General features: G+C 55.1%; 1 protein-coding gene across 1 annotated transcript in view; it reads left to right on the top strand.

Annotated features, from left to right (window-relative positions):
• Positions 1–1156: 1156 nt before the first annotated feature.
• Positions 1157–11291, top strand: part of GRIN1 (glutamate ionotropic receptor NMDA type subunit 1) — a 25711-nt gene continuing 15576 nt past the window's right edge. Inside the window, 2 exon segments of the mRNA XM_017740337.1 lie at positions 1157–1291; positions 8448–8624. Of these exon segments, the coding sequence (XP_017595826.1) occupies positions 1271–1291; positions 8448–8624 (198 nt within the window). The 5' untranslated portion in view covers positions 1157–1270.

Below are 11291 nucleotides of genomic sequence, written 5' to 3'. Positions count from 1 at the left end.
CAGCCCGAGCCCCGCACAGCCCGGCCGCTGCCCCGAACCTGCTCCTGGCCCAGGGCCCTGCCCCAGCGCTGCTGGATGCCGGTCCTCATCCTCTGTTCCGGCACAGGGCACCTCTGCCCAGGGCATCCCCTCCTCCTGCGTCCCCAGGACCTCCCCAGCCTCTTCTTTAGCAATTTCTCCCTATTTCCACGTAGGGTCTCCAGCCCCTGCCCCAGCTGCCTCTGCACCCTCAATTTACTCCCTCCCAGTGCCGAGCAGGATCCTCCCTCTTCCCCCCAGGCCCCCTTCCCCAGGCACGCTTTGTCCTCCTCTCCTGTCCTGGCAATCTGTCCCTCTAGCCCGGGCGCAGAGCACATCCTGGGGCTTGGGCAGATGCTTGGAGAAGGAAGAGTTATTTCCTCCAGACATCAAAGTCCTCGCACTGATTCGCCCTAGCTGGAGACCTGTCACCAGCTGGGGACATTCCTTGTGCTGCGAAGGGGCATTGGTGTAGTGAAGGATCCCCCAGGGATTATTACCCAGCTCCTTCCTGTCCCTTTGACACAAAGCAGGATCCTGCTGGAGACCAAAAGCCCAACTCTGCCGTAACAGCAGGGTTTTGCCGAGATCCTCCTTCCCCATTTCGGTGTAGCCCAGATTCCCGGCTGAGGGCAGATCCCGGCTCCTGCCCCCGCCCTCCGGGCTCAGGCGTTCCTGCGTGCCCAGGGCCAGATGGCTGATTCGCTCCCTGGCTCTGCGCTCCCGCTCCCGCCACAGTCCCAGCTGACCACTTTGTTTGTAATAGTCCTCAGAGGGGAATTACAACCGAGTATTAAATGTGTGGTTAAGGAAATCGCATTACGCAGTGTGACTGGAAGGGAGATGCTTCCCTTTAATCTGTAATCCATGGAAGTTATTAGTTTAGCGAGCGGGGCGGTTGGGCATGGCATTCCATTAGGATATAACCCTGCGCAGAGCCATCACCCCCAGCCGTGGCACAGCACCCCTGGCTCCCAGCACAGCCCTTGCTTCCCTGATCCCACTCATTTCAGTGCCGTTCTCATGCTAACACGGGGCTGTTTAGCGTTGCAGAAAAGAAAAGGGAAAAAAAAAATCACGCTGGATGGCCGATGCGCTCCTGTGAAATAATGTTTGTGTCGTGTATCCTGTCCTACAGGTCTATGCAATATTAGTTAGCCACCCTCCTGCTCCCAACGATCACCTAACACCAACACCTGTGTCATACACAGCTGGCTTCTACAGGATCCCTGTCATTGGTCTGACAACACGCATGTCTATATATTCTGATAAGGTAACTGATGCATGCTTCTGGTCTAGTACCTCATACGTGTGCTGTAAACCAAGAGTGCCCGTCAGGAGGGTTAATGATGTCTACACTCTGTGTCTGTCTGTCCACCCTCTCCAGCCCAGCCTGCAGCTCCCTCTCTCTCTCTCTCCCTCCTGCATTCCAGGGTACATAATTTTTTTGCAGCTGCCAGTGCTGACCTACATAGTGCCGGATGATTTCTGCAGCGCTGCTCTGCCAGCCTGCCGGGCTCGCTGCTCTCCAGCCACAGCAAAGGCGTGAGCTGGCTTCTGCCCTGCTCACTGCTGACAGCCAGGGGGTTCTGGGGGCTCTGGGGGCCTGTGGAGGGGCAGGAGGATCCTGTTAGAGCCTGTACACTGGGCAGGATCTCTCTGGGGCTTGGAGGTTGTTTGGTTGCATTCCCTTCTCTGGGTTTGTGGGATGTTGGTAGGGGAGATAACAGAATATCCTGAGGCTTCACGTGGCGTTCAGGCTGGCCAGCACTCAAGACAGAGGTTCAGATCCCAGTGTCTCAGCTGTCCCTGTGGGAACACAGAGACTTCCAGGCTGGATAAGGTCCTGCCATGTGCAGGCAGTGCCTGGGCACTGAGGTGCTGCCCTGGCTCTCAGCTCGCAGCCCGCTTGGCAAACACCTAAAGCTTTCATAAAGGCAAAAGGAGGAGCTGAGCAGAGCCAGGCCTTCCAAATGCCATTGCAGGATTTCATCCAGGCACACGAGCTCAGTGGGTGAGATCGAGCCTGCTTCGAAGCACGAATCGGCCTTTGCTTGGAAAATGTGAATATTCACAAATGTAAATGTTCAGTGCAAAAATAGTCTCTCCGCCTACATGCTAAATGAAGTCAAATTTCAGGAGGAGGAGCAGAGGCTCCCAGAGAGGCACCAGCAGCACTGCTTGGCTGGAGCAGCAGCAGGTTTTGGCATCTCCCACCAGGGAAGCCATGGCAAGGTGGTCAGCAAGCCAAGGCCATGGCAGTGACGGTGATGGTGGCTGGCAGGGCTGGGGCCTGCACGCCCTGGTAGGGTCCCACCAGGCATGGTTGGATGGAAAGGGCTGGCAACAGAGCTGGCAGAGCAGGCAGGAAGTGTTCAGGGGGAATTTGTTTCTTGCTGCTGTGGGGAGGAGACAGATCTGATAGAAATGTCCCTGTGAGGGCCCTTGTGACAGGGCCCAGGGGGGCAGGGAGAGAGGATCCTGCACCTGACAGGTCCTGCTCCATCTCTGCAGGGCTGTGCTCAGCCTGTGCTGTCCAGCCTTGTGCTGGCCTGGAGTGTTCACCCCAAGGGGCTGGGTCCCGCCTCTGCTTCTGCCAGTCTTTTCCTATTTAAAACACATTTTCTGCAAAACAGCCCCATAAACCCCGCCTGGCTCCCTTCAGGGCTGGAGGAGAGACCCACGGCCGCAGTGCTGACCCGGTGTGGCGGCAGGGACATGCTCTCCATGGAGTATTTGGGGTGTTGAGTAGGTTCAGGGCTGTGGGGTACATTGGCCTGGCAGAGACTGGGCAGGGAGCCCACGCTGCCCACCCCGAGCGCCCCTCAGAGCACTCCTGCCTGGCTGGCCTCGTGCTCAGCCTCCTGCCCACCAAGGCTTGGGGCTCTCTGAAGAACAGGGAGTTGCAGACAGGAGATGGGGCATAGGCAGGGACTGGGCAGAGGAGCAGAGGGTGTTGGGCACTGGAGGGAACAGCAAATGTGGGAGTGGAGGGGGGGGCAGAGGGGTGTGGAGCTGTGGGATAGGACAGTGGAAGGTTCTGCACACCCCATGCAGGACAGGCTGGCTCGTGACATGGGGACATTCAGCTGTTCCCTTTTTGGTTTCCAGTGATCAGCTTGCTTCCTTTTTTGTTTTAATTCAGGAAATTATATCTTTCAGCTTAGTTTCTATGGAAACAAGCTTGTAGGATCACTTTGTATGTACGCCCCTAATTGGTTTTGGAAGCATCAGACAATTTTAGCTAAATTTCACAGGGGGCTGAAGTTGGGTTAATTATGCTCCTCTCAAGGCTACCGGGGGAGGAAAGGTATGGAGCTCAGCACAGACAGGTTTGCCCAGTAACTTTGGATGCTCTCAGAGCATCTCCAGTCAAGCACAGTGGTCCATGAGTTGTGCCCAATCTTTCAACAAAGATACCCGAGGGAAGTGAATTTTACTGGTCCCAGTACCCAAACATTTATGCTAGAAATGATGCTGCAGTTGTCAGGCAGAGCACTCTGGCTTGGCCTCCTTGTATGTGCATCTTATGAAATCATGAGCTGCTCCTTCACCGAGACCCTCACACCATCCAGCACAGCCCTGCCTGTCTGGGGAGGGCTCTCTGGAACCCCAGCCACGTCTGAGTGAGGTCAGCAGGGAACTGGAGGGGAGAGGGAGTCTCGGGGTAAAGGCAGCAGAGTGGCTCCCATCGCTGTGGTGCCCATCGCTACGGAGAGGCCCCAGGGAGATCTGATGGACTGAGCACTGCAAAAATCCCCCTCTGACCTGCCCAAGCTGGGCCCCTGCCTGGCCAGGCTGGACTGTGCTCGGGTCACTGGGGGTGTTTGTATCTCCTCTGCTTCTGGCATTGGCATTGGCATCTTGGCACCATGAAAAATGTGAGATGGCACAGAGTGTGTGAGAGCAGAGCCTGGGGGAGTGCACAGCTCGGGAGGCAGGAGGGTCTGTGCTCTTCAACACCACCCTGGGGGACCTCTCCTACGTGTGGGGCTGAAGGGACACCCTGGGTGCCCAGAGGAGCCCCTCATCACCCCCCAGCAGATCATTGCAGCAGAGGATCAGGGAGATAAATTAATAAATTAAAGGAGATCTGCTGTGCTGCTGGAACAGTTGGAAAGTGGAGTTTAGACATCCTGCAAATGGAGAACTTTTTCAGTTCCAGCCCCTTATCCTTGAAGTGCGGTAGTTGAAGTGAGGTCTGTCTCTCTCTCCAGTCTGGGGATGGCTTTTTCCTGCTCTCAGCGGAACCACTCCAGGCCCTCATGAGGCTTCTTCACTGGAAAGAGTTTTCCTCTTTACTACTGGTCTCACTGGCAGCTGATGCTCAGCAGAAGCCCTGTTAGTCAGGGTGGGAAGGTGCGAGTGGGGGGAAAAGTGGCTCTTCTTGACCAAGGTCAGGGTCAGGACTCCTTCACCAGCACCCACAAGTGGTGACTGGAGAGGCTGCTTAGTGCAGCACAGAGAGGCTTGCCCTGGGACTGGGGGGCACAGCCCTCAGCAGGGCAGCACAGCCCTCAGCAGGGTAGCCCGGAATGTGCCAGAGCGGCCCCGGCCAGTGGAGTGATGGCCTGATGGAGCCCCCACATCCCAGCAGATCCCCACAGGCTCTCAGATCCCAGCTGGGAGCAGGACAGAGCAGCCCCACAGCCCCCAGGGGCTGCCCCACCCCTCCCTCCGTGCACTGCAGGGAAAGGCAGAGAGAGCATTTGAGTGTGAGCTCCCCATCCCTCTGCCCCCAAAATCCCTCCCTGCACACGTTTGAGCTATCTCAGTTATCTCAGCTCCCTCCCACGCCCACAGCTGTCATGTGGGGCAGTGGGCAGGCTCCTTCCATGGAGGCACTGGCCCATGGCTTCTTTCTCGTGCCCAGCTGGTGAATTTTACCAGATTTTCAGAAGCTTTATAGATGGGGATCTGTGTCAATCTCTTCGAAATTTCCCAGGCAGCTCAGCTGGGAACTGCATTGCTAGAAGGGGGACTGGCCCCACTGACACAGGTAATGAAGCAAAAGCAAATTGCTCCCTTGAGCCTGTAGGAAAAAATCACTCCCGCAGCCACGGGCTGTGAGCTGGGCTGAGCCCTTGGGCACACAGAAGTGAAGAAGGTGACAAACCCTTCACTCATGGCCCTGTGCATGGCCCTGATGGGACACACGGGCATTGCCTGGTGGCCCCCCAGCCGTGCCCTTTCCTCTGTGGATAAAATCTCCATCCAAAGGCACCCCCAGTGCTCTCCCCCAGGCATGGCACGACCTCAGGTGGGTTACAGCACCCAGGCACGTTCCCTGCAGGGGTGGGTGCACTCCTGTGCTTTCTGCAGGTTCAGGCTCACAGCTGTGCATGCACAGCCTGTGCTTTCACACAGACACGCAAGATCGGCTCAAACAGCTCCTCTTTGTACGGACTTGCATCAAGTATTTGCAGTTCTCAAGTCCTGACCTCACACAGAATCATCAGAGAATCCCAGACTGGTTTGGGTTGGGAGGGACCTTAAAGCCCATCCAGTGCCACCCCTGCCATGGGCAGGGACACCTCCCACTGTCCCAGGCTGCTCCAAGCCCCAATGTCCAGCCTGGCCTTGGGCACTGCCAGGGATCCAGGGGCAGCCCCAGCTGCTCTGGGCACCCTGTGCCGGGGCCTGCCCACCCTCACAGGAAATACCCCAACCACGCTCCCTCCGGTGCTTTTTGTCTCCAGCCCCCTGGGCTCCTGCTGAGCTTGGGCACCTGGATTTCACCCCAGGCTGTATTTACTGCCTGTTTGCAGAACCAGAACCAAGTGAGGGAGCACAGGGCTGAGCACTCAGGTGTGGGTGGGCTGTAGGGAGGCTTCTCAGCAGGCTGGGGTTGGTGGGAGCCATTCCCATGGTCCCACTCCAGCGCTGTGACCAGCACCAGGCACACTCAGAGGAGAGCAAGGGGTGAGGATCCTACAAAACATCCTACAAGGGCAGCTGTGGGTTTGTAAGGAGGAGCAGTTTTTGCTGTGTGCCTGATCCGAGAGGAGGGGTTGATGACCCTGGACAGCCCCAAGTTCAGGTGCTTGGAGCAGCGCACCAGAGCTGCTGCAGCTGGGTGAGCCCACACGCTGCGCTGGTTCTCTCACAGAGGCTGTGCTAGAAGCACCAGGTCTTTTTTAACAGTTACTTGCCAAAAAATGGGCTAATCAGGATGCATAAACCACTGCATGCCCACCCTTTGCAGTGCAGCCCATGTGCCCATGCCCAGGAGAGCTCTGTGCTGGGTGTCAGAGGGGTGTGACAGGGACCTGTGAGGTGTCACTGTGTGTGCTGCAATGGGGGTTATCAAATTACACCAAGCCAGATTCTCACCTGCCTCTGCACAGCGCAAGTTGAACATTTGGGGGACTCTACTTTCATTTTTCTGCCAATCTTTGGCCCCTGCAAGAGATGCTCAGGAGTCCCAGGTGCTTCAAGAGCCACGCACAGACCGTGAGTGCTCATCCTGAGATCTTGGCTCGGCACTTGCTGTGGATTTTTCTTCATTATCCTATTTGAAAACCACAATTCAGGGATCCAGGAGCTAAGGTACCAGCAGAGCCTGTCCATGACCCTTTTGACATCACCTCAGGAAGCAAATTTGTCTGGGCTGTTAAACCAAGTTGCTCCCCAACAACCTTGCAGTAAATTTTTCCTCTGAACACAGTGATATGTATTTACAATACTTAAGAAAGCCATGATCAGTTTAAACAGAATTTTTGCAAGCTGCTTGGGAAACTAGAAAATAAATTGATGCAATATACTGAAATTTCAAAGATTTTGTCATTTCAAAAAGGGATTGAAAGAATTTTGATAGAATTTTGATTTTTCAACCTTTGTTTTTCTGATTTCTATTTTTAATATTGGCTATTTTGTTCTTTTTTCATTCTTTTCTCTCTTCTGATTTTTTTTCCCCATTTCCAGTTTCACTTTCCCTGTATTTCCTTAAAGCAATTAAAAATGCTCAGGGGTTAAAAATTAAAAATGCTTAGATCCAGATGGTGTGCCCCTGACCCAGGCTGTGCAGCTGGACCTGGAAATTCCTGGGCATCTCTGCTGACTCCAAAGAGCTCCTGGACACTGTGTTGGTGTGGAGACCATGGTTGTCTTTCACTGTTTGTCCCTATGGGGTTTTTTCCCAATCCCAGGGTTAGGGCTGGTCTTGTGGCGTGAGCTGCTCTTGCTGTGACTGTAATGTCTGTGTCAGTCACACTCCGAGAGTCTCCTTGTGGCTCTCCGGGTTTGTTTCCCCCTCTGATTAAGCATCCGCCCTTCTCCTCAGTGTCTCACCATCAGGAAATGTTCCCCGTGCTGTGGTGGCTCTGCTGCTGCCTCTGTCATGTGTTGGGCTGGGGCAGGAGCAGGGAGCTGCTGACCCTGTGCAGGGAATTTTCTGTACGTTTCATGGTCTGGTTTGACGTTATCACCGTGCTGAGTGTGAGGAAAAGGATTTATTTGGTGTGTCTGTCCCTCCTGTGTGTGCCCATGGGGGACATGATGCCTTTTCCTTTCCAGTGTGAATTACTTCGGCCCATTCAGGATGTTTCTGACCCGTTCTGGGTCTGGTCTCTGGATGAGCAGGTCTGGACAAGCCCTGTTTGGTCCAGACAACCATCTCAGCCTTACAGAAAGAAATATTTTTTTTATTTTTGTCCTCTCCAGTTCAGGCTCCTGCCTCCCTCCAGCATGTAGCTGGGCTGTCAAGTAGAGTCCATGCTGAGCATGAGCACTTCACTTCCTAATGTTTGACTCTAGGGCTTTTTGGACGAGCTGCATTTGTTTGAAAGCTCTCTGTCAGCTCCAGCTTTTGGCCTGATTGCTCCCCTAAGAGCGCTGTACTTAATTAGGCTGGAATTGCTATTGCTCAATCAGCCAACCATGACGATGTCTTTAACCAAATCAGAGAGGTTTGCTGGGGCACGGGTCCAGAGCTGCCTGCTCTGCCTGCTGCTGCAGAACAGGCTGACCTAGAAACAGCCAGGGACCACGTTATAAAACTGCCTTTCTCAACTTCTGCCATGGCAAATGGCGAATGCGCAGCTGCCTGGGCCTGCCTCTGCCTTCTGACAGGAATTCTTTCTCTTTTCGATGCCCATTGCCTGGTAATTATTTGAAAGGTCAAGAGGCAAGGCTATGTTTGCACTGAACACTGCTGGCCATTCATGGCTCGAGAGGCTTTTCTCCTCTGTGCACTTGTGGACCACAAAGCAGAAACCCCTCTTTGCCATGCTCTGGTTTAACCTCAGAGAGGTACAAAATCATATCCAGGGTTTGCTTCCCGGCCAGAAGGAAGGATGCAGGTCCCAGAGGTTAGCTCAAGGTGTGCATCCCAGAGGTCTTCCCCAAATGGCTTTGTGATCCCAGCCCCGTCCCTGCAAGCGTGGCTGATGCCCCCACAGCCTGTGTTGAGCTCTTGTTCTTCCTTGCAGAGCATCCACCTGTCCTTTTTGCGCACAGTCCCACCTTACTCTCACCAGGCCAACGTCTGGTTTGAGATGATGAGAGTCTTCAACTGGAACCACGTCATTCTGATAGTCAGCGACGACCACGAGGGTCGTGCTGCACAAAAGAAGCTGGAGACCCTCCTGGAGGAGAAAGAGTCCAAGGTCAGTTCCTGAACATTGTCTTGTAGCTTTGTTTAAGCAACAACAAAACTAGAAGTCTTGGGCTGTTGTATGTATGTAGATTTCTGTATGTAAAACACCTTTTCTTTCCATTGTAACATGGCTAACATGCTTAAAGCATCAACAGTGTCTGACTAGTACCTGACAGAACTTTGTACTTTATTCATTTCACTTGCTTTGCCATGGTCAAAATCTCCTACATGTAAATCGACCACAAAATGAAGGGAAGGATAACCTGGAGCTCTGCAAATGCCTCGCCCAAGAGTCCCACCCAAGGAGAGGACCAGTCGCTCAGCTTAGGGAAGTACCTGCCCCATTGCAGCCACCCCGGGGCCAGGCAGACCCAGCAGTGCCAAGCCTACCCCGAAAAGCAGCTTCTGAATTGGCTGTTGGGGGCTCAGCTTAGTGCTTAGGAGGGGCAGGGCAGCCCGGGGCTGTAATGACCCTCTGGTAGAGCTGTCGGCCCGTTCCCATCTCCATCGAAGCCCATGCCAAACGCTGCTTTCCTGACACCCCATGCTGTCACACAGGGCGGGTGTGGGAGCAGCTGTCCCCAGGAGGTGCCTGGCACCTGCTCTCAGTGCCAGCAGGAGCAGGGAGGGAGGCAGGGGAGGGCCCCGAGGTGCAGGAGGACAAAGCACAGACCTGCGGCGTGGAGGGGAAGGACTGAACAGGCCTTCAAGACAAGCAGAGAAGGAGAGCACAGGAAGCTGTCTGGCTGCAATCTGGAAGGCAAGGATGTGAAGTCCCAGCACATCCTCTCTCCTGGGGCAGAGTGAGGTCCCCTTCAGATGGGCAGAGCCTGAGTTCATCCAAGTCTCCAGCAGCATCAGGGCAGGCACCCATTCGGGGCTGTTCCCTCCTGGGTCACAGGCAGAGACCCCAACCTGCTCTTTCCAGCCCCACCTGCAGCTGCTGGACCTTTGGCAGTCTCTCAGCTGCTGAGGAGATGTGGCCATAGACACTTCTTGTGCTTGGAGCTGGTGACTGAGCTGAGAGACCGGACCCTGTGACTGCTCTTCGTCACCTCCCTGGAGGAACAACAGGTGCAGGGGTGCAGGCTGGCACAAGCCACACTGACTGACAGACTCCTGATTTTGGCGGTGATTTCTAAGAAGTTTCATCCTTGCTGTATCCCAGGCCGTCGTGAGGCACTGATGTTCCACCAGCCACAGAGAATCCTCCTGCCCCCAAAGGCAGCTTCCCACTGGGTGACAGCAGGACAGTGTTTTTCTCCAAAGCCTCTTCCCAGCACAGTGCCCTTCACACAGGGAGAGACACCGGCAGCCTCTCATCCCTTCTCTTGCATCTTTTGTTTTCCGCCTTCTGTTTTCCTGCAGTTCATCCCGTTTTGCTGTTCCCTCCCATGCCTCCAACTGCCTTTTGCTTCATGTGGTGCTCCCAGGCACAGGGTGCATTTCTTCTTCAGCCTGTCCACCCCATGGGAGAGCCTTTGAGATCTGGAGCTTGAAAGATGGGGAGGGAGGGTCTGTCCTCAGACCTTCCCCGCGTTTGCATCTACCACGTCTTGGTGTCTCCTGGCAGCCACTGGGCTTCTGCAGATGCTGGCCACTCTTCAGCCTGGGCCACCTGCTCTGTCCCAGTAGGTCACCTTGTCCTCTCTTTGGGGTGTGCCACTGCATCTTGTTTCTTTTTCCTTTGAGAAAAGCTCAGACAGGCTGGTCTGACTGGTCTTGCAGGTGGTGGGTACCCCACTGGGGCTTTCCTCTCCTCCTCCACCTCTTCTCTCCCGTCTCTCTCCTGATCACTGATGTGCTGACTCTTTTCATGCCATGCAGTTGTACCACGGGCCCCTCCCCCACCTCTCCAAGGGCAGCTGGGCCCTGGGGAGGGAGCAGGCAGGAGACCTGATCCCAACCTCTTCCAGGCTTGGATCACAGCCCCTGAGGACATGGAGGACCAGCTCTGGGTCAGAGACGCACCTGCTCATCTGAGCTCTTGTTTCGGGGCATGGCTTTGCCCCCAGGGTCTGTGCCAGCCCCGTGTGCCATCCAGGCACCCTTGTGTGAGTCTGCACCTCCAGTACAGAGCTCAGGCCGTGCTGGCCAGCCCCGGAGTGCCCCATGTGCTGGCCTTGTCCTGGGGCTGTCTGCAGCAACTCTCGGCCTGGAGCTGCTGCTCCACCCAGCACAGCTCTGCTCGTTCATGGGGCAGGCCCCCAGTGCTGCTGGGGCTCAGGAGGCAGCGCTGGACACTCTGAAACCAGAGCTTCTCCAGGCCACAGCTGGCAGGTCCCTGCTGTGCTGGCTGCCTTTCTCTGGGACAGTGGCGTTCATGGAAGTGGCAATTTTTTGAGTGAATGCAGGAGAATGTGGTGGAAAGGGAATCTCTAATTTGTCAATCCCTGTGTGAAATGTGAAGAACAAAGAAGGACTGCAGGATCACATGGAAAAATGGGAAAAAGAGGAGACATTACTAGTCTAGTTCTGGAAACAGGGCTAGTGACAGGGAGAGGTGATCAGGTGCCAGCCTTGTTGCACCCAAGACTCTGCTGACCAGCCTGGGCCGAGGTGCCAGCACATCCCAGCAATTTCTGGTTGGAGGCTGCCACATGGATGACCAGGTTTTTGGCTATTGACAGTGCCTGGGGAGCAGTGACCAGTGTGCCCTCACTGGAGAACATTCCTG

This window comes from Corvus brachyrhynchos, unplaced genomic scaffold (genome assembly GCF_000691975.1).
Source record: "Corvus brachyrhynchos isolate BGI_N302 unplaced genomic scaffold, ASM69197v1 scaffold305, whole genome shotgun sequence".
In the NCBI taxonomy this organism is placed as follows: Eukaryota; Metazoa; Chordata; class Aves; order Passeriformes; family Corvidae; genus Corvus; species Corvus brachyrhynchos.
The sequence above is the reverse complement of the archived record's forward strand: the minus strand, read 5'-3'. Positions and strand labels throughout refer to the sequence as shown.